The following is a 22,037-nucleotide window of genomic DNA, read 5'->3' as shown; positions in this document are numbered from 1 at the left end:
CTATTTATATTTTTGACTACTTACTTTGACTTCACTACATTCCTAAAAAAAATACTTTTTACTCCATACATTTTCCCTGACACATTTTCGATGCTTAGCCGGACTGGAAAATAGTCAAATGCACGCACAACAGAACATCCATTGTCATCCCTACTCCCTCTGATCTGGCAGACTCGCTAAACACAAATGCTTCGTTTGTAAATTATGTCTGAGTGTTAGTGTGGCCCTGGCTATATTTACATTTAAAACGCAAGAAAATAGTGCCGTCTGGATTGATTAATATAAGGAATTTGAAATTATTTTGATACTTAAGTATATTCGAGCTATTACATTTGCTTTTGATACTTAAATAAAAAACAAATACTTTTAGACTTTTACCCAAGTAGTATTTTACTGGATCACTTTTACTTTTACTTGAGTCATTTTCTATTAAGGTATCTTTACTGTTACTCAAATATGACAATTTGGTACTTTTTCCACTCCTGTAGAAATCATTATCACAGATGTAATAACAGATATTTTACAGTATGGAAAACAAGAATTTTCATGTGACGTAAACAACTTCCTGTTTGGGTCCACCATCCATGACATTCATTCAGGGCGGTAGTGTACGTTGTTGTCCCTTTCAGACTCCTGGAATCAACATCTAAAGATGCTACATCCTCTGTAATGCACCTTTGAATCTTCAGCTGGACCATATCCGTTTTTGCACGTATATTTAATTGCTGGGAGAAGAACAAACCAAAGGGTAAGGCCAGCTAGCTACTACTATCAGCTAGCAATGGTGTTTCGAAAAGCTAGCATGCTAGTGACGTGCTAGCTAACTGTCTGTCATACAGACATTTCAAAGTATCTGGTCAGGCCGCAGTCATGTAGTTAGCTTGCTACTCGCTGAATAATGCTTGGAATTGCATTTATGGGGCTTTATTTCGGTAAACATTACAGACAGTAAGCGCACCAACATAACTAACGTTAGATAGCTAACTTAGATAGCTTGCTAGCCAGTTCGAGACGTAGCGAGCTATTTTTGTTGATATTCCAGCCATCCAAGGTCTATTTTGGTTTCATTGGTGAAAATACTACTGTACATTTGGTATTAGTAAGTGGTCCTCATCTGGAGAGTGGAAATGCATTCAGGCCGTTGATTCAGATGCTCCTTTTATTCTTATCACATGATGGCGTCACGAGAATTCGTTCTATTTTAATTCATAAAGAATACCATCGCCGTCAAGGTTTCCTGGGGTATAGTTAAAAATAAGCCTATATGTGGCTACATGGATAACCATTTATTTTAGGAGCTCTTCTCTTAATAGATAATACAATGCAAGCAAGTTTTACTTTATTGTTGTCAAAGGGAATCCCAAACTATATTGTGTAACCAGTTTGTTGGGTCAGCTGATATTGAAAGTGAAAATATTTTGTCTTTGTATATTTTCCAGCCAAATGAACGGAGCAGCATTCCCCTCTCCTACTGCAGAGATGGCGGAGATGAACCGCATCCACTACGAGCTGGAGTACACAGAGGGCATCAGCCAGCGCATGAGGATTCCAGAGATGCTCAAAATGGGCCCCTACGGTCATGACAACCCCGAGGCAGGCTCACGTGACCTGCACAACGTCATGATGCAGGTCCCAGAGAGGATCGTAATGTCCGGTAGCTACTATTGGTCCTCCATAGGGTCTCTGTAGTGTTGATACTCCTGGGCCATGTTCATTGGGCTCGAAACGGGATAAATTGTTTTCAAATGGATGGGGTTCTCACTGATACTAGTTTCATTTTCCATTGCAAACGATTTTAATCTTACTGAACATAACCCTGTATTGGCCTTTATGTGACACCCTGCCTGACTGCTTTTCTCAGGAGCTAGTGAGGACTCCCAGTTCCCCAGACCCAGAGATCTGGACCTGATCCAGTCCACCCCGCTAGAGAGCCTGTCCCTGAAGACCCCTCCTCGGGTCCTCACCCTCAATGAGCGGCCACTGGACTTCATGGAAATGGAGCGCAGTGCAGCCCCAGCCCAGCCAAGTGAGGAGGTAAGGTAGTGGGGGCGGGAGAGTCTAGAAATGGACAGAGATCGTACTGATGGGGTGATGCAATGGACCAGGCATGTGTGAACAAGCGGTATCAAACCCTGGTCATCCAAGCAGCTCAAGACTGTGCTAGCCCTCTGAGCTAAAGCCTAGACATTAGTTCTGTGGGCTTACACAAATGTTCAGATCTCTGGCAAAGCCATTTGTCTTGTGAGCATAGTTCATAGAACCACTTCCTCTACACTAACAATGGGAGTTTATTTGAAAGTCAGTATTTTACGGGAAGAGGATATCAGTATTTACATGTTCTCCACTCCTCATAGGTGCGTTCGCAAGGGCGGTTGCGGCGGGAACGTTCAGCCAGCGAGAACACCACTGTCCGTCACAATAGCCAGATTGCCAGAAACGATTCAACGTAAGTAGCCTATCAACTGTGGTCCATACCCCAGTAGTGCCATGCACAATCCACCACCACACCACACCCCTCTCCTCTTCCGCAAGCCTGTTCTTCTTCCTTCCATCTGTCCAGTGGTTTCCACTGTCTGCTGGCCTGTTTGTCCATCTCTCACTCTGTTCATTTGTTGTGTTAATGATCTGGCTTTCGTTGGGTGTTTCTAGCCTGTGGTGTTGCCCACTCTGTAGCCTGTTTGGTTGGTAGTTGTATCTGGGTCTGCACCCTGTGCTGTTGCAGTTCTGTGTCAGTGTGAGATTAGTGCAGCTCCCTCCTGTCCTGAGCATGGTACTAAAACTTACTCTTAATTCTCTTCACTATTAACCTATGAATTTACTATACTGTACCAGGGAGAGGCACATTACAGTAAACATGGCATAGAGCCATTTCATTTGTTAAAAGCTTATTTCACTATACAAAGTCCTTAGGGATCCTGTTTTGTTCAGAGCATCTTTGTGGGGGATGACTCATTGGGACCTTAATTAGGACCTTTCCATGCTTTTGTGTCCGTATCTCCCTTCCTGGTAGAGGGTTAGGTATAGTTCAGTGGTGCACTAGTATGATCTGTTTGACATCACCCCATCAGTACCATCTCTGTCACTCTTTGGTGGCTGTTATCTCTGCGCAGTGAGTAAAGTGCGGATGGTCTTTCTCCCCTCCCTCTCCTTCACTCTCTCTCCCCCTCTCCCCTCTCTCTCTCTGCTCTGTTTTCTCTGGCTTGGCCACTCATGTTGGTGGGGGCAGTGTGACCCCGTCCCTCCCAGCCCCTCTCCGCGCCTGTCCCCCTCTCGCCATGGCCGAGGACGAACAGAACCTGTACAGCGCTAGCGGCGTTCTCTCTTTCATCCAGTCCACCACGCGCCGGGCCTACCAGCAGGTCTTGGAGGTTTTGGATGAGAACCACCGCAGGTGACCCCATGACCCCTCCTCTTAAGGTCATCTCTAGGCTGACCTCTCCCACTCTGCTCACCGTGCAGAGATTAACCCCTCAATTCAATACAATACAATTGTATTAATCCTCTCTGAGGCAATGAAGTCCCTGCTGTTGTCTCTTTCGCATGGACAGGGTCATCAAATCAGTTCTCGGCTGTTGGACAATTGAACAAAAATTATAATCGTATAATTTGGACATTTGCTCAATGAACAAAATGATTTGTCTTGACCGTATTTTAATCATTTATTTTGGGGAAATGGGTAGGGAACACCTGGTAATATGTAACACTCAGTAACACTATTAATATGTCATGATGTATATTTATTTGTCATTGCAAATCAAGATTGACTTTGTCTGATGTGCTGTTATTGAGCTGTGGCCTCACTCAGTGCTTGACTGAATTGGTTGAGAGGAGAGTAGTGTGTAAAGCGAAGTCATATTTTCATTGGAAACAGAAGAGTTTTAAATTAGTGCTGTTCTTGCTCGATCCATGTGCTGTAAGGCCATTATCAAGCAATGTCAACAGCCAACCTATATAGTGATGTGTATTGTCTACTCTGAGGGGAAGTGTATTGGAGATGAATATATTGGTAGTCTTACAGAGGTCTGTTTTACACTGTATGATCAAAGTCATGAGACATTGGAACTATGAATTTCAAGAGTGAGTGTGAGAGACTTTGGGATTGCATGTGTGAGACACTGTACTTTGGCGTGCTGCTCTATCTCTATTGCTTCCTCTCTCTCTTCCCTGTTTCTGCCTTCTTCAGCAAGCCATCGCTGCGAGGGGGGTCTGCCTTGACCTCTAATCCTCTGCATGAATCCAGGTAACTCCACCTGGCACGTAGACTTCACCCCTCTCTCTTTCTCCCTCTCCGTTCTTTTTCCTCCTCTTTCCTTTCATCATATAGGCCATAGTTATTGTCAGAAGAGGATGAGTGTTGCTGTCAATAATATTTGAGAAGATAGTTGGGCAATGAATAATGCATGTCTATTGAACTGTTGTCAATGTATTGTCAATTTATTTATAATAGACAATAATTGATTGACAATCTGTCTTTTACATCATCATTGATCAACGATCGGAAAGATCATCATGCCTGATCCATGGATAGAAATGCTTAACCAGGATGTGTTTGGTCTATTTCTCTTCACCCAAGGCTTGCCCTGGCCACTCTAGACACTACTCTGGATGTCTCCATGGCTCCTGATGACATGGCTGTCGTAGATGCAGCAACACTTCGACGGCAGGTCTGCTCCTAATACATTTAGACTGTACTGTACTTAATGATATACTGGAAGGTATATCATTAAGCCCACATGTTTTGTTTTTGCTATATTGGTTGGTGGTGTTGATGTGATTTTCATTGGTGTGCCTATAGATCATTAAGCTAAACCGGAGGCTCCAGCTCATAGAAGAGGAGAACAAGGAGAGGGCCAAGCGTGAGATGATCATGTACTCCGTCACCGTAGCCTTCTGGCTTATCAACAGCTGGGTTTGGTTCCGCCGCTAGAACCCTTTCCTCGGATCCACTGTCGGAGAGTGGAGAACAAAGCCTCTCCTCTTCTATGTGTCAAATGTTAGCAAAATGTACTCTCTGCACTTAGTCCCATCACTGGATGGCCTTGCTATTGGGCAATGGGATGTTTGTTTCCATTTAATTTTATTGTAACCATGTACTTGTACTTTTTTTTTTACAATGCTATATAATTGGATTTTTTGGGGGCTTAAGAAGCAAAGCTTGACTCGGCTGTAAACATTTCTTAATGATACTCAGTTGTAATCATTGCCCCCGAGGCATTTCCAACAGATAAGAGGTCTAAAGAAAAGGAAAAAATAAGCCACAGTGGAGACAAATCGAAATGGGCTACATATGTTAAATATTTATTTGGGACTGGAGTGATGTGAAAAGATGTAAAAATGTTGTGAAGTACTACTGTTAAATTGTAAGATAATACATAATGTTACATTTTCTCATGAGTTTAATTGATGTATAATACTGCAACGAAACAGTCACACTATTGCCATTACACCATTTGATTCATTATGTATGGCCCATATCCACCAAGCCATAGGCATGATATGCTTTTTCTCATATTTTATCTTCAGTTCCATCTTTTTTTTTTTACCAAGAACTCGCTGGCTGGAGCACAATGTTTCCAAATTGGTTGTAGTTTTCAGTCATAATGTACCAGCATATTATGCTGAGATTCATACAATTTTATTTGAATAAATTACAAAATAGTAAATTCTGATGTTTAGATATATTAGTTGTTACCGGTATTAATTAGCAGTGTTGGGGAAGCTACTATGAAAATATAGTTTACGGAGCTACCAATTACTTCACACTGGAAGAAACTAAGATACGCTAAAGCTACCCTTAAGAAAAATATGGCTTCATTAACTAGTTACTTAGAAAAAGTAGTTCACAACCTCCAAACTACTTCATGAACAATTATCACATCTAAATGTCATAGACTACAAATTGCAAGGACATATCACTCTTGGGTCAGATGTTAAAGAATGTGTGATTTAGCCTATTAAACACCAAGCTACTGCTAAATATATTTAAATTACTAGTTGAACTAAATGTAGGTCACTACTCCGTAACACTTAATTAGTATGAAGTATATTGTTATTACAAAGTAAATTGGAACCACGTCTATGGTTGGAAGTTGGAACCCTCTTATGATCATTTTCTAAACTGGAACAAACTTAGCGCTTTAGGGTTGCTGTCCGGAACGTGTTTATTGTTACACACCGTCAGAAACTGTCATGGCATCCGGATACATTGTAAATCGTGGTGTGCTAACGTATGGAATTCACTATCATCATGTTTGTAGAAATGTACTCCTTACACAGACCCGAGAGAAGAAGCGATGGATGAAAGCATATACTCTTTTGATGGAAAGAAAGTTGAAGATAGAAGGGCTTCCACCACCTAAGCCACGGTAATGCTAGCTAAGATAGCTTGGTATCATAGGGATCAAGTCAAGGCCATTTGTGTTGGTTCTCATGGTTAACGTTAGCTGAAATTACTATATTATAGCCAATATAGAAGACCACTGTATCTTAGGTACATACTGATTACATGCACCGTGGTCTTAGTTATTAATTTCCCTATGTTCTGTCTCCTAGCTCTCAAAAGCCTAACTGGGACTACCATGCAGAGGTCCAGGCATTCAGCAGCCGCCTTAAAGAAAACTTCTCCCCAGAGCTGCTGAAGATAGCCTTCGTGAACCCCTGTTACATTCAGTCAGAGAAAGAGAGGAGGCAGGCACTCGGCGTGGACTCTGAAACGGCCGCTCTGGTCCTGGGGGACAACATTCAGCTGAACACACAGGGCTTGGAGTTCACCAAGAGCTTCCTGTCTGACTGGTGCAGGGCCAGCTTCCCTAGCCTGCCCAGCAAAGGAGTGGTCGCCATTGTCGGCCACCTGACCAGTCATCCAGTAGTTTGCCATGTGGCACGGAACCTCGCCATCGAGGACCTAACTATGAGCGCTCAATTCCCTGTCCCTGATGAAGTATTGCACAGTACGTTCCTCGCTGTAATCGGAGCACTCCAGGAGAGCAGTGGACCTGAGAGAGCAGGCCTTTTCCTTCGGGTAAGAGGAAGATCCTCACAACTTTCAACACACACCCAACTAACGGTTAAGATTAAACATTTCAAATGAACATTAGATTGCTTGTGTGTCTAAAGATGATCACACCTCCCATGCCCTCTTCTCTCCCACCAGGATTTCCTGGTCACCCAGTTGGTAAGTAAAGACCTGTTTGAAATGTGGTCGGTGGTGAACCCCATGGGGCTGCTGGTGGAGGAGCTGTCCAAGAGGAACGTGGCCCTCCCAGAGCCTCGCCTCACCAGGTCGGCCGGCGCCAGCACCGTGCTCCCACTCTACTTTGTAGGGCTGTACAGGTACGCCTCACTGGCCACTCCCATCAGTATGCCTCCTGATAAATCCAGGAGGTTTTCCTGATCACGAGACCTGACCAGGAATACGCTGTGACCCAGGACCTAAAGTCTTTTCCCCCCTGGTCGGGACAGATGATCAGGAAAAACTCTTGCCGTTACTTATGGAGTGTGTGGTAGTGTTCTGCCGGTAGTTTGTTTATTGATTATGCTACTGAGTGAGTGTGTGTGTTTGTGTCCTCAGTGATAAGAAGCTTTTTGCAGAGGCTCCAGGGGAGACCGTTCTGGCTGCAGAGGAGGAGGCGGCACGCGTGGCCCTGAGGAAAATCTATGGCTACACTGAGAACCGGAGACCCTGTGACTTCTCTGCAGCAGAGGAGCAGCTCGGGTTCCTACCCTCAATCCATCAGCAGCAGCTAAAGGACATGTCACCCCAAGCACTATAATGTCTTCCATCAGTTGATGACAGCTCATGACATGCCAGAGGGTCAAAGTCAAGCGGTTCCCTTAGCCTATTAGGACCAACCTCTCACAGACTCATAACCCCAGACCTAGGGATACCCTCCAAACTGTGGTCTGCTCAGCCCTGTATATTAGAGGACTGTCCTTTGGCAAAATAATGTTTTTTTTGTGTAATATATTATTGATGTAAAAGCTAAATGTTTCATGTCCATAATAAATATGTATCACTGAGCACGTCTCTTGAAATAATGTTTATTATACCATCTTTGGTTTAACCTGTCTGCTTATTATTGGGTGTTATTCATTGATGTATGACTGTCCCACAACAGTTGACATTAGTCTGCTCTAAAAAAACATGGGTTAGCAATGTGCAAAATGTCTGGATTGATATCACAAGAGCAGAATCCACGACACTATAAATTGGAAGGTCATTTTTGGGCTAGTCAGGATCACCTGCTGTGATTGGTTGCCAGGACAATGTCCCTGACATCCATAGTGGGAGATGTGGCTCCCGCTTTTATCCACTGCAACCAATCGGCAGAACTTGGAGTGAGAACTCGACTTGAGTGTCTGGCCTGGTTTATTAAAGCTGTATTTTACCATGAAAAGTCTGACACCAGTATAGACACCTGTTTTGGCACTTTGCAAATGCACTTTTATTGTGCATTTATTTGCACAGGATGGGAACCAACTGGATAATTGCTCTTAGACCTCAACTGGGTAATCTGTCTTTTACTTCAAATTACTTTCACAGAAAGTATTTGGATTCTGTAATTCATTATTACAAATGGAATATTTTATCTGTAGTGATTGCAAGCAGAACATAGCATGGCTGAACAGTGATGTTACATGTGGGTGTGTAATATACACTCATTTCACTCTCCATCCGGCCGACTTCATGCCAACTGTGCTATCATCCCTCCCTGGTCCCTCGAAGCATCGGCAGCAGAACCTGTGGGCTTAGCTTCCTTCTTGTCTGTTCTTTTTAAAAGCAGTCATTTAGACTTAGGTGGAGAATGAAGGGCTCTATCTGCAGGCAAGAAGTGTAGGCCAGCCCTAATAGGCCTACATCCCAATATATTCATCACTAGGATCACAGAGCAGGGTAGAAGGGGTTGCATCCTCCTCATTCATGTTCATCTGTATTTTGTCTTAAAATTAACACCTGCACTTATTTATCTGCACTGATAAATTTGTATTGAGAGACTAATGTTTCTTGGCCCGGATTCAAAAAGCATCTCAAAGTAGGAATGCTGATCTAGGATAAGTTTTGACTTTTGAATCGTATAGACAAGAGGGGCAACCTCATCCTAGATCAGCACACCTATTCTGAGATGCGTTATGAATATATGCCCTGTACTCTTGACCTATTTTAAGCAAGTGTCCTCCAAGGTAAGCTGTCAAAGCAGATCTTCTCTCAGATGTAGGCTACTCAGTGGGACCTAGTCACCCTTGGAGTTCAAATCAAATTGTATTTGTCACGTGCCGAATACAAATGCTTACTTACAAGCCCTTAACCAACAACGCAGTTTTAAGAAAAAATATGTGTTAAGAAAGTAGTTACTAAAATAAACTGACTAACAAATAAATACATTTGAAAAATTACAAATAATTAAGGAGCAACAATAAAATAACAGTAGTGAGGCTACATACAGGGGGTACCGGTACAAAGTCAATGTGTGGGTAAACAGATTAGTCGAGGTAATATGTACATGTAGGTAGAGGTAAAGTGACTATGCATGAATAATAAACAGAGAGCAGCAGCAGCTTAAAAAATGGGGGTGGGAGGGGGGCAATGCAAATAGTCTGGGTAGCCATTTGATTAGCTGTTCAGGAGTCTTATGGCTTGGGGGTAGAAGCTGTAAAGAAGCCATTGGGACCTAGACTTGGTGCTCCGGTACCGATTGCCGTGTGGTAGCAGAGAGAACAATCTATGACTAGGGTTGCTGAAGTCTTTGGCAATTTTTAGGGCCTTTCTCTAACTGGTATAGAGGTCCTGGATGGCAGGAAGCTTGGCCACAGTGATGTATGTTCCAATAAACAGCACTTGTTTTTATACAGTAGGAGCCATGGATGTGAAGCAGTCACTCACATGGGCACAGCAGCCTTTTCTTTTACTTTCAATGCAGTAGTCCATCACACTATATGTACCTCAACATTGTGTGCTGTTTTTTTCTGAATGATAAGAAAAGCAATGAGAATAGCACATTCTCAAATAGTGTTCCACCACTAATAAATAAGCAATTTATGATTATTGAAATGTATAACACATAATCGCCTAAGGTGACATACAAATCTTCTACACATCTCTGACATCTTCAATTCTATTCTCTTCTATTATATTCCTCTAATTCTTGTTCCAATGTAATGATACCCTAATAATAGATTTACATCTTAAGATGTATGAGATGAGGGGTGTTTCCTCTTTGTATGATGAAAAGGAATGTGCCTGGAATTAGGACATATGATGCAATGATAAGTGTCAAGCTGCTGGGTGGCGCTGGTTTGCCCATGGAAACCAAGCGCGGATAGTGCGTGACTCCTTGTTCAGCCGACAGCACAAGTAGCCGCTCTACTCCGTTCCTTTCAGACAGAGTCGGTACACGTTTAGCAGCAAAAGCTTTTCCCTTCACTTGTAATTCCCCATCCTTCCCTGGTTTTATTTTCTTCCCCTATTTGTCCCAGTCATGGCGGCGAGTGCGAAAAGAAAGCAGGAGGAGAAACACCTGAAGATGCTGAGAGAAATGACGAGTTTGCCTCCCAACAGAAAGTGCTTTGACTGCGATCAGCGCGGCCCAACCTATGCCAACATGACGGTGGGGTCTTTCGTCTGCACCTCCTGCTCTGGCATACTGTAGGTACACATGTGATTGAATGAGTGACCTTTTCATTCCGCGTTGACAGGCCGCAAACATGTCTGCTAACTAGCTACTTACTAACGTTAGCTAACTAACCGTTAGCTAGGCTAGCTATCCACCCCCTCCCCGTCTCTTTCCATTTAGAACTGCAATTGTCTTGTGAGTTGGGTGTCTGCTGTGCTAGCTATAGGTAACTAAATAGAGACAGATTTTCGCGATATATCTAGTACAATAATATGATAGTTACTAACTAACCAGATACAGATATCATCTATTTGGCTAGTAAGCTCGCTGGTGGCTAACTAGCTAGCCACATAACGGCAATTTACCGGTAGCTAGCTAACGTTAGCTGGCTCCAATCAGTTAACCAGTTTACAGTAGTAGTAGTAGTAACTAACTGGTAAGCCGCTAGACGTGAAAGTGTCTAGGCAAGAAGTCTGACTATGATATGTGTGTTTTGTTATAGTTAAGAAACGTGTCACCTGCTGCTGCAGTTTTTTCACATTGCAACCTGGACTCAGGGGTAGACGTAACATAGGGTGTGTTTGTAAATAAATTTGTAGTGCTCAAAGTGCGCTCTGGGCGTTCGTAAATTCTGAGTATTCAGAGCGGTCACTGGACGCTCTGGCGGAGGAGTAGGGTTGAACGGAGCGTTCTGACCTCACAACAGTAGTCAAGCACCCAAGCTAATTGGCTAGCTACTTCCAGACACAAATGAGAGAATACCCCCACTCTGACCATTTTACTCGCCCTAGCAGAGCTGGTTAGGCTGTTTTCATGTTATCCACAGCGTTGGTGACTGTATCTGTGCTGCTGGCAACAATTAATTATTCCTTTTGCTGACTTACTGACACCGGCCATATTCAACGGGTGTTGAGCATTGTAAATTCATCACTTATTCTGCGCTCTGGCAAACTGAGGGCCCTGAAATCAGAGTAGATTAGCCAGAATGATTTTACGAATGTGCCCATACTAAACGAAAATCCGGGACACTCAAAATAGATAGGGCTCTATTACTTTTTTTATTTTTAAAAAATGAGTTCAATTAAATTATAAATAAAGCTAGAATCCTTAATTTATGAGATTTGAGCACTCAACCTTTGGGTTGCTACACGTTCACTAGTATTATGCAAATCAAATTTTATTGGTCACATACACATAGTTAGCAGATGTTATTGCAAGTGTAGCGAAATGCTTATGCTTCTAGATCCGACAGTGCAGCAGTATCTAACAGGTAATATCTAACAATTCCACAACAAAACCTAATATCTAACAAATTCCACAACAAAACCTAATACACACAATCTAGTAAAGGAATGGGATAAGAATATATAAATATATGGATGAGCAGTGACAGAACGGCTAAGATGCAATAGATAGTATAGAATAGATACGGTATACAGTATATACATATGAGAAGTCATGCGAGATATGTAAACATTCTTAAAGTGGCATTATTAAAGTGACTAGTGTTCCATTTATTAAAGTGGCCAATAATATCAAGTCTGTAGGTAGGCAGCCGCCTCTCTGTGCTAGTGATGGCTGATTTAACAATCTGATGGCCTTGAGATAGAAGCTGTTTTTCAATCTCTCTGTCCTAGCTTTGATGCACCTGTACTGACCTCGCCTTTTGGATGGAAGTGGGGTGAACAGGCAGTGGCTCGGCTGGTTATTGTCCTTGATCTTTTTTGCCTTCTTATGACATCTGGTGTTGTAGGTGTCCTGGAGGGCAGGTAGTTTGCCCCCGATGATGCGTTGTGCAGACCTCACCACCCTCTGGAGAGCCCTGCAGTTGTGGGCGATGCAGTTGCCATACCAGGCGGTGATACAGCCCGACAGGATGCGCTCGATTGTGCACCTGTAAAAGTTAGTGAGCGTTTTCGGTGACAAGCCACATTTTTTTTCAGCCTCCTGAGGTTAGGGTTACACTGTCTGTGTGCGTGGACCATTTCAGTTTGTCGGTGATATGTACACCGAGGAACTTAACTTTCCACCTTCTCCACTGCTGTCCCGTCGATGTAGAATCGGGCATCATATGAAGTCAAATGTAGCATCATTTGATGCAAAGTGCATCATATGGCTGTATTTTGAAAGTTATATTTCTTGAAAACTTGTTTGTTGACATGCAAAACAGTTTTGGACTATATCAACAATGGACTAATGAAACAAATACCAAATATATTTTTTGGGGTGGAGTTCTCCTTAAGTAACCTTATGTTTGTTACGGTTACATAAAACAGAACATGTACTAATTTGACCTTCACGGATTTTGGTTTACTATGGTACGTCTTGTCTATGAGACCAGCCTACACACTAGCTAGCTAACTTTGCTCCTCAGGTGGCTAGCTAACATTTGTTTAGTCTACCAACTAGCATTTTTTAGTCGACCACTCAGCTAGTTATCGAGCCAGGCAAAGTTGACCACAATAAAACAAGTGTCATCTACCTAGCTAACTATACAGGTCGGCATTTGACTATTGATCATTCCCATTGAAACCTATTTTCCGGCTCACTATTTAGCTAACAGTATTAATGTGATCCAAGGTTGATGCTGTACCTCTGGCTTGTACTGTTGTGTAACCAAGCATCTGTATAGTTTGGGATTTGAGGATTAGTGGGACTGAAGCTGTGGTTTTCTCCTCCCTTCTACCACCGGAATAATGCAATGTCAAATATTGTTGAAGAAATGTGTGTCAAATATATATATATATATATATATATATATATTTATATTTATATTTATATGTATGTGTGTGTTTAAAAAAATATATATAACACCATACAGGCAGGGGGAAAAAACAATAATTTTTGATGTGCCACAGCTATTTCATGTCAACCTGACCTTGTTTGTTCAGAATCTGACAAATGCCTGGTGGTTGCATGCATGGTAAAGAACGACCTGTTACATATCTCAAACAGAGGACATCACTGGTGTACTGTTCACCATTTTCTGGTTTGCAGCTAGGTTGAAGAACATCCGGTGTCTTCAACAGCAGCAAGCTTGTTTGTTTTTTTCATCATTGAAAGAATTCCTGCTAACATACAAATGAGATGAAAATGAACCCAGCGCTCCCTGCTTTGCTAGCCTATAATATTCTGCAGTAGATCTATATGATGTCATTATGCTAATATTTTCATAATCACTTGCAGAACATCTTTCCTCTCAGGTCTTTGGGGGGGGATTTCAGTTTTTTCTCTTGCTTACACAGTTAGGCTTAAAACCACCCATGTTGTGCTAGTCAGTACATTTGCAGTTTCTTCTCTAGCATCATAGTTTGTGTATGAGGTTTGCTGTAGCCTTCTGCTGAACTCAATTGCACCCAGTTTGCATAGGCTACACTGCAGAGCTAGATTAGCAACCTATACCTCTCTCGGTCTCTGTAGTGTCTTGACACAAGTTCTTGAGCACCAGCCTCACCCTTAGGACACAAGCCCACCACTGTTTGCCGTGCCCTCTGTGGAGACACTTGTGTAACCTTGTTCAGAAAGAAACACAACCACATTGGCCATTAATTCAATAAGATGTTCATTGTAATGTCCGCATTCATCAATGCTGCCCAGTGAGACGCCGGGCTTCACTTTCCTTCTTCAATGCCTCACTGAGGTCAACCTGTCATGGTCCATTAGCAGATAATGGTTAGCTTAATAATGGCAGAAAAGGGGAAGTGTGTGTCCCTCCCTTACTCTATTAAGACCTTAATAGCTCCATTAAGATGTAGGGGGAATTGAGACTGACTTATATGCTGACCACACCGCCTGCGTTGCATACGCAAGCATTGCAAAATAAATGGACACATACATGTTATTGAAACATTTAATCTAAACTGCTTGTGCGCGTCAACGAGTGTCTGCGTAGCCAGGCGCTAAAATAGAACTTGGTTCTATTTTTGATGCTTAATGCACTGCAAGTCCAGCCTTTCCCATCTCCTCATTGTTTTTTAGGAGAATAAATCCAAGTGGATGATTTGAAAGCTGAACTGAGGTCCACACTCCAGTCCAGTTGGTGGTAGTAATGCACCTTAAAGTTGGTTGCCAACCGCCATAGTCCAAAGAATACTACTTCCACTGATTCTGCTACTAATACTTACTACTGCTACTACTGATTCTGCTACTACTGATTCTGCTACTACTACTACTTACTACTGATTCTGCTACTACTACTACTACTACTTCTGCTACTTACTACTGCTACTACTGATTATGGTACTACTACTACTGATTCTGCTACTAATACTACTACTACTGATTCTGCTACTACTGCTACTACTACTTCTTCTACTTACTACTTCTGCTACTTACTACTGCTACTACTGATTCTGCTACTACTACTGCTACTACTGATTCTGCTACTACTACTACTACTTGCTACTACTACTACTTACTACTGATTCTGCTACTACTACTACTACTACTGCTACTACTGATTATGCTACTACTACTACTGCTACTACTGATTCTGCTACTACTACTGCTACTACTGATTCTACTACTACTACTACTTACTACTGCTACTACTACTACTTACTACTGATTCTGATACTACTACTGCTACTACTGATTCTGCTACTACTACTACTGCTACTACTGATTCTGCTACTACTGATTCTGCTGCTACTACTACTACTACTTCAAATCAAATCAAATTTTATTAGTCACATACACATGGTTAGCAGATGTTAATGCGAGTGTAGCGAAATGCTTGTGCTTCTAGTTCCGACAATGCAGTAATAACCAACAAGTAATCTAACCTAACAATTCCACAACTACTACCTTATACACACACAGAGGGATAAAGGGATAAAGAGTATGTACATAAAGATATATGAATGAGTGGTGGTACAGAACGGCATGGCAAGATGCAGTAGATGGTATAGAGTACGGTATATACATATGAGATGAGTACTGTAGGGTATGTAAACATAAAGTGGCATAGTTTAAAGTGGCTAGTGGTACATGTATTACATAAATATGGCAAGATGCAGTAGATGATATAGAGTACAGTATATACAGTGGGGCAAAAAAGTATTTAGTCAGCCACCAATTGTGCAAGTTCTCCCACTTAAAAAGATGAGAGAGGCCTGTAATTTTCATCATAGGTACACTTCAACTATGACAGACAAAATGAGAAAAAAAATCCAGAAAATCACATTGTAGGATTTTTAATGAATTTATTTGCAAATTATGGTGGAAAATAAGTATTTGGTCACCTACAAACAAGCAAGATTTCTGGCTCTCACAGACCTGTAACTTCTTCTTTAAGAGGCTCCTCTGTCTTCCACTTGTTACCTGTATTAATGGCACCTGTTTGAACTTGTTATCAGTATAAAAGACACCTGTCCACAACCTCAAACAGTCACACTCCAAACTCCACTATGGCCAAGACCAGAGAGCTGTCAAAGGACACCAGAAACAAAATTGTAGACCTGCACCAGGCTGGGAAGACTGAATCTGCAATAGGTAAGCAGCTTGGTTTGAAGAAATCAACTGTGGGAGCAATTATTAGGAAATGGAAGACATACAAGACCAGTGATAATCTCCCTCGATCTGGGGCTCCACGCAAGATCTCACCCCGTGGGGTCAAAATGATCACAAGAGCGGTGAGCAAAAATCCCAGAACCACACGGGGGGACCTAGTGAATGACCTGCAGAGAGCTGGGACCAAAGTAACAAAGCCTACCATCAGTAACACACTACGCCGCCAGGGACTCAAATCCTGCAGTGCCAGACGTTTCCCCCTGCTTAAGCCAGTACATGTCCAGGCCCGTCTGAAGTTTGCTAGAGAGCATTTGGATGATCCAGAAGAAGATTGGGAGAATGTCATATGGTCAGATGAAACCAAAATATAACTTTTTGGTAAAAACTCAACTCGTCGTGTTTGGAGGACAAAGAATGCTGAGTTGCATCCAAAGAACACCATACCTACTGTGAAGCATGGGGGTGGAAACATCATGCTTTGGGGCTGTTTTTCTGCAAAGGGACCAGGACGACTGATCCGTGTAAAGGAAAGAATGAATGGGGCCATGTATCGTGAGATTTTGAGTGAAAACCTCCTTCCATCAGCAAGGGCATTGAAGATGAAACATGGCTGGGTCTTTCAGCATGACAATGATCCCAAACACACCGCCCGGGCAACGAAGGAGTGGCTTCGTAAGAAGCATTTCAAGGTCCTGGAGTGGCCTAGCCAGTCTCCAGATCTCAACCCCATAGAAAATCTTTGGAGGGAGTTGAAAGTCTGTGTTGCCCAGCAATAGCCCCAAAACATCACTGCTCTAGAGGAGATCTGCATGGAGGAATGGGCCAAAATACCAGCAACAGTGTGTGAAAACCTTGTGAAGACTTACAGAAAACGTTTGACCTCTGTCATTGCCAACAAAGGGTATATAACAAAGTATTGAGATAAACTTTTGTTATTGACCAAATACTTATTTTCCACCATAATTTGCAAATAAATTCATAAAAAATCCTACAATGTGATTTTCTGGATTTTTTTTTCTCATTTTGTCTGTCATAGTTGAAGTGTACCTATGATGAAAATTACAGGCCTCTCTCATCTTTTTAAGTGGGAGAACTTGCACAATTGGTGGCTGACTAAATACTTTTTTGCCCCACTGTACATATGAGATGGGTAATGTAGGGTATGTAAACATTATATTAAGTGGCATTGTTTAAAGTGGCTAGTGGTACATTTTTACATAATTTCCATCAATTCCCATTTTTAAAGTGGCTGGAGTTGAGTCAGTATGTTGGCAGCGGCCGCTAAATGTTAGTGGTGGCTGTTTAACAGTCTGATGGCCTTGAGATAGAAGCTGTTTTTCAGTCTCTCGGTCCCTGCTTTGATGCACCTGTACTGACCTCGCCTTCTGGATGATAGCGGGGTGAACAGGCAGTGGCTTGGGTGGTTGTTGTCCTTGATGATCTTTATGGCCTTCCTGTGACATCGGGTGGTGTAGGTGTCCTGGAGGGCAGGTAGTTTGCCCCCGGTGATGCGTTCTGCAGACCTCACTACCCTCTGGAGAGCCTTACGGTTGTGGGCGGAGCAGTTGCCGTACCAGGCGGTGATACAGCCCGACAGGATGCTCTCGATTGTGCATCTGTAGAAGTTTGTGAGTGCTTTTGGTGACAAGCCGAATTTCTTCAGCCTCCTGAGGTTGAAGAGGCGCTGCTGCGCCTTCTTCACAACGCTGTCTGTGTGGGTGGACCAATTCAGTTTGTCCGTGATGTGTACACCGAGGAACTTAAAACTTTCCACCTTCTCCACTACTGACCCGTCGATGTGGATAGGGGGGTGCTCCCTCTGCTGTTTCCTGAAGTCCACAATCATCTCCTTTGTTTTGTTGACGTTGAGTGTGAGGTTATTTTCCTGACACCACACTCCGAGGGCCCTCACCTCCTCCCTGTAGGCCGTCTCGTCGTTGTTGGTAATCAAGCCTACCACTGTAGTGTCATCCGCAAACTTGATGATTGAGTTGGAGGCGTGCATGGCCACGCAGTCGTGGGTGAACAGGGAGTACAGGAGAGGGCTCAGAACGCACCCTTGTGGGGCCCCAGTGTTGAGGATCAGCGGGGTGGAGATGTTGTTACCTACCCTCACCACCTGGGGGCGGCCCGTCAGGAAGTCCAGGACCCAGTTGCACAGGGCGGGGTCGAGACCCAGGGTCTCGAGCTTGATGACGAGTTTGGAGGGTACTATGGTGTTAAATGCTGAGCTGTAATCGATGAACAGCATTCTCACATGGGTATTCCTCTTGTCCAGATGGGTTAGGGCAGTGTGCAGTGTGGTTGCGATTGCGTCGTCTGTGGACCTATTGGGTCGGTAAGCAAATTGGAGTGGGTCTAGGGTGTCCGGTAGGGTGGAGGTGATATGGTCCTTGACTAGTCTCTCAAAGCACTTCATGATGACGGAAGTGAGTGCTACGGGGCGGTAGTCGTTTAGCTCAGTTACCTTAGCTTTCTTGGGAACAGGAACAATGGTGGCCCTCTTGAAGCATGTGGGAACAGCAGACTGGGATAAGGATTGATTGAATATGTCCGTAAACACACCAGCCAGCTGGTCTGCGCATGCTCTGAGGACGCGCAAGGCCTGCAGCCTTGCGAGGGTTAACACGTTTAAATGTTTTACTTTTACTTACTACTGCTGTTACTGATTCTGCTACTACTGATTCTGCTACTTACTACTACTACTGATTCTGCTACTACTACTACTTACTACTACAGTACTGATTCTGCTACTACTACTACTACTGATTCTACTACTACTACTACTACTACTACTACTACTACTACTACTACTACTACTGATTCTGCTTCTGCTACTTACAACTACTACTGATTCTGCTACTACTACTACTACTACTACAACTACTACTGATTCTGCTACTACTACTACTACTACTACTACAGGAGGAGAGATTACTAGACACTAACTGGGTTCCCCCTTTTATCTGTGGATTCATTGTCAGAGTAGAAAACACACAATTTTGTGTGACTCAAAATAGGTCAAAATTCTACAAAGATCCAGTAAAATAACAACCCAATCTTTATAACCCAGGACAAATTAGCTAAGCTAGCTAGCTAAATGTCCATGAGTGGTTCATATGTTTGGACCTGACCTTTCAACCTACGTATCTAGATTGCGTCTGTTGTGGATGTTCAAAATCAACGTGTGCCCGGTGTAGTCAGCATGTTAGCTGCTTCCCAGTCTGGTTTTAAGGTGCCCCTGTCTCCGTGTTGGGTTTGCTCCGTCAGAATTGTTCTTGCACCCCAATGTTGGACAGTAGCCCCTTTCTCTTATTACACACATTGGAAATGTTTTAGGTGTGTACTTGCATCATTAGGTCGAGTCTAAGTGGTACTATCTGGGTGGGCTGTGTTTATAATGTCTTTGTTCTGGCACCTAAGGTGTTTGTGCACTTCAACTGAGAACACTGTGTGAGAATCATTGTTTGCGGATGGACATAGTTTGGCCCTTCCCTCTCTCATCTCTCTAATGGTTCTGCAGGGATTACACTGAATTTCCCACTTGTGATCTGGTATTACATTTTGTGATGGAGGATAATTTAGTTATTTTCTAAGCTCAGACACACAGGCTCCTCTGAAGAGTTTCACACTGTCTCTCAGACTGTATAATGTGAAAAAGACCCCAAGATGGTAGCCAAAACTGTAAAGTGTATGCTACCTAGTCTTATCTACCTACCAAACGTAGGCCTATAGGCTAGCCATATCAGGTAGGTTATTAATGTGTTGTCTAGCTAGTGGTCTATACCTTGTTCCAATGTAATAACAATAGATAGCTGGTCCTTCTTTAGAACTAGTGGGATTGGAGTTGGTTTCCCAGCAGAACAATGACCTCATCTAACCTATCCTCATTTCTGCTGATCAGGCTATCCATTTTACTTATGAGGTTGAACTGAGTCTTGTGCAAATCTTTCTTGGCAGGACTGAGCGACTGTCATGTTGCTGAGATAGAGAGATGTGTGGGAGGCAAGGGAAACGACTGTTTTGCTGTCTACCTCGTGGTACTCTATGTATGCAGGAAGCCTGGTGTGATTCTGGCCCATTGGCCCTGTTTCGCAACAGCAGCATGCAGGGTGGTTAAACAGGAAGTGGAAAAGTGCAGGAAGTTGCGAATTGACATCTTCTCTCACTTTGGTTCCCAGGAAGGGTAGAGGAGGTTAGTGCTGACTGAGAGACATCAAATTACTTTACGCGGGACAATTTCCCACACCCAGATTAGTATTTTTCCTCAAACACTTTCAGTCACTTTCAGTGGGGACTCTGCATGAGCATGCTTTTAAGTCCAGGAGTAGGTTTAATCTGGGTCTGGGAAACTAGCCCATTGTGTTCTTTGATACTCTTTTGTGTTGTATGGTTGGAGCTTCCTGACATATGCTAATGATAGTGTTACAAGCTACTGGTTTAGGCCTATAATTTAAGGATGTGCTTGTATTATTGATAGGATAGCTCTTAGTGCTGCTGGCATGTCTGTCCTTCCTTCACCCTGATGGATGGACCTCAGGAGAGGATGAAGAGAAGCTGAAGGAATGTGAGGGAAATGTGAGCAGTTCCATGCCCATCCTCCTTCTGAGCTCTGTCTCTTGTTAACCACAGGCACGTACTTTGTTGACCAGCCCCCCTTCCCTTCTACAGGAACCTACCTTAAAGACCCTCTGGGTCAAAGGTCAACTTCAACCTGTAACACAACACTATTTCAACGCTCATTCATAAGACTCTGATGCTTGATAGTGGCAGTCTTTCCTTCTGTTGATCCTAATGCCTTTTGATTTGGCTTGAGATTAATAGTTGATTTTTGGTCTCTTCTCGTCATCAATATGAGTAGTTAACTAGGCCAGTTAGTTAGGTTAACTGATTTGAGTAGTTATTAACTCGTCCCCTCTCCCTCCCGCCTGTGGCATGTTTAATGGGTGGAGTTCAAATCTACTGTGTTAACACATTCCATATGAAGGTGGAGAGGCTTTTCCCAAGAGGAACACACTGTTTGTTGCAGAGGTTTCCTTATAGTGGGACGTTACTATAGTAACACGGGGCGGCAGGTAGCCTAGTGGTTAGGGCATTGGACTAGTAACCGAAAGGTTGCAAGATCGAATCCCCGAGCTGACAAGGTCAAAATCTGTCGTTCTGCACCTGAACAAGGCAGTTAACCCACTGTTCCTAGGCCTCATTGAAAATAAGAATTTGTTCTTAACTGACTTGCCTAGTTAAATAAAGTTAAAATGCATTTAAAAAAATGACCATAGTTCAGGAACCATAGTTATTTTCTGACCATGTCAGCCAGGACCTGACCACGTGACCTGACCAGGAAAAGCTCTCAGACCTAGTTGAATTTTTGTTCTGGTTACTTCATGTGATTAGTAAAAACTCCTGAGACCAACCATAGTTTATGTTGACTTGAGTACTACAGAGGCATTGGCTGGTGAGGATGCTACATAGATGGCCTCTGCTGGGACCTGGGTTCAGCACTACCAGTCCCTTTCCCTCTATCTCTTTCTCTCATCCTGGAGGAGTCAGTGTGTTAATGACAGACACTCCCCTGCTGGGTGTTTCAGCTCTTTACACATACTGTGTGTGTTTGTCAGAGAGAGAGACACAAAATAGTGGGTATGCAAATCAAATGTTTCACTGTAACCACACACACACACACACTCGCAGAGTGATTAAAAAGTGTCAATTGTTCAATTGCGGTGGGATGCCATCCTATTTCAGAGCTGGAGGGGTTTGGAACTCTCTCCCAGTATCTGACCTACTTTCCTCCTCATGAGACTGAACTGATCACTCACGTGCCCCAAGCTCTACACACACACACACACACACACACACAGAGTGAGAGAGACACAGACACACACACACACACAGAGTGAGAGAGACACAGACACA

At 43.1% G+C, this 22,037-nt stretch overlaps 3 protein-coding genes across 15 annotated transcripts in view; all 3 read left to right on the top strand.

The window, feature by feature from the left end:
- The first annotated feature begins 546 nt into the window (after positions 1-546).
- On the top strand, positions 547-5,387 carry LOC139547896 (mitochondrial fission factor homolog B-like). Of its 4 annotated transcripts, XM_071357061.1 has the most exons (8): positions 547-748; positions 1,440-1,654; positions 1,862-2,034; positions 2,355-2,446; positions 3,227-3,391; positions 4,184-4,240; positions 4,574-4,664; positions 4,796-5,387. In XM_071357061.1, exons 2-8 carry the CDS (start codon positions 1,444-1,446, stop codon positions 4,925-4,927), a joined length of 921 nt encoding a protein of 306 aa, XP_071213162.1. In that variant the 5' UTR covers positions 547-748; positions 1,440-1,443; the 3' UTR covers positions 4,928-5,387. The 4 variants fall into 4 exon arrangements, with proteins under 4 accessions (XP_071213162.1, XP_071213164.1, XP_071213163.1 ...); XM_071357063.1 differs by lacking the exon at positions 3,227-3,391; XM_071357062.1 differs by lacking the exon at positions 4,184-4,240.
- Positions 5,388-5,974: 587 nt separating this feature from the next.
- On the top strand, positions 5,975-8,019 carry LOC139547899 (large ribosomal subunit protein mL44-like). Its single transcript, XM_071357065.1, has 4 exons — positions 5,975-6,365; positions 6,553-7,021; positions 7,154-7,332; positions 7,571-8,019. The coding sequence occupies exons 1-4, from the start codon at positions 6,190-6,192 to the stop codon at positions 7,770-7,772; spliced, it is 1,026 nt and encodes a 341-aa protein (XP_071213166.1). The 5' UTR covers positions 5,975-6,189; the 3' UTR covers positions 7,773-8,019.
- Positions 8,020-10,277: 2,258 nt separating this feature from the next.
- The window catches only part of LOC139547894 (arf-GAP domain and FG repeat-containing protein 1-like), a 42,168-nt gene continuing 30,408 nt past the window's right edge, over positions 10,278-22,037 (top strand). For 4 of the 10 annotated variants that reach the window (XM_071357058.1, XM_071357056.1, XM_071357053.1 and 1 more), the window contains exon 1: positions 10,279-10,642. In XM_071357058.1, the coding sequence (XP_071213159.1) occupies positions 10,476-10,642 (167 nt within the window). In that variant the 5' untranslated portion in view covers positions 10,279-10,475. Of the gene's footprint in view, positions 10,643-12,390; positions 12,513-22,037 lie in introns of those variants that run through there. The other 6 variants (XM_071357059.1, XM_071357054.1, XM_071357057.1 and 3 more) reach the window with 4 other exon arrangements.

Source organism: Salvelinus alpinus, chromosome 21 (assembly GCF_045679555.1).
Source record: "Salvelinus alpinus chromosome 21, SLU_Salpinus.1, whole genome shotgun sequence".
Lineage (NCBI taxonomy): Eukaryota > Metazoa > Chordata > Actinopteri > Salmoniformes > Salmonidae > Salvelinus > Salvelinus alpinus.
This window is presented reverse-complemented; position numbering and strand designations above follow the sequence as displayed.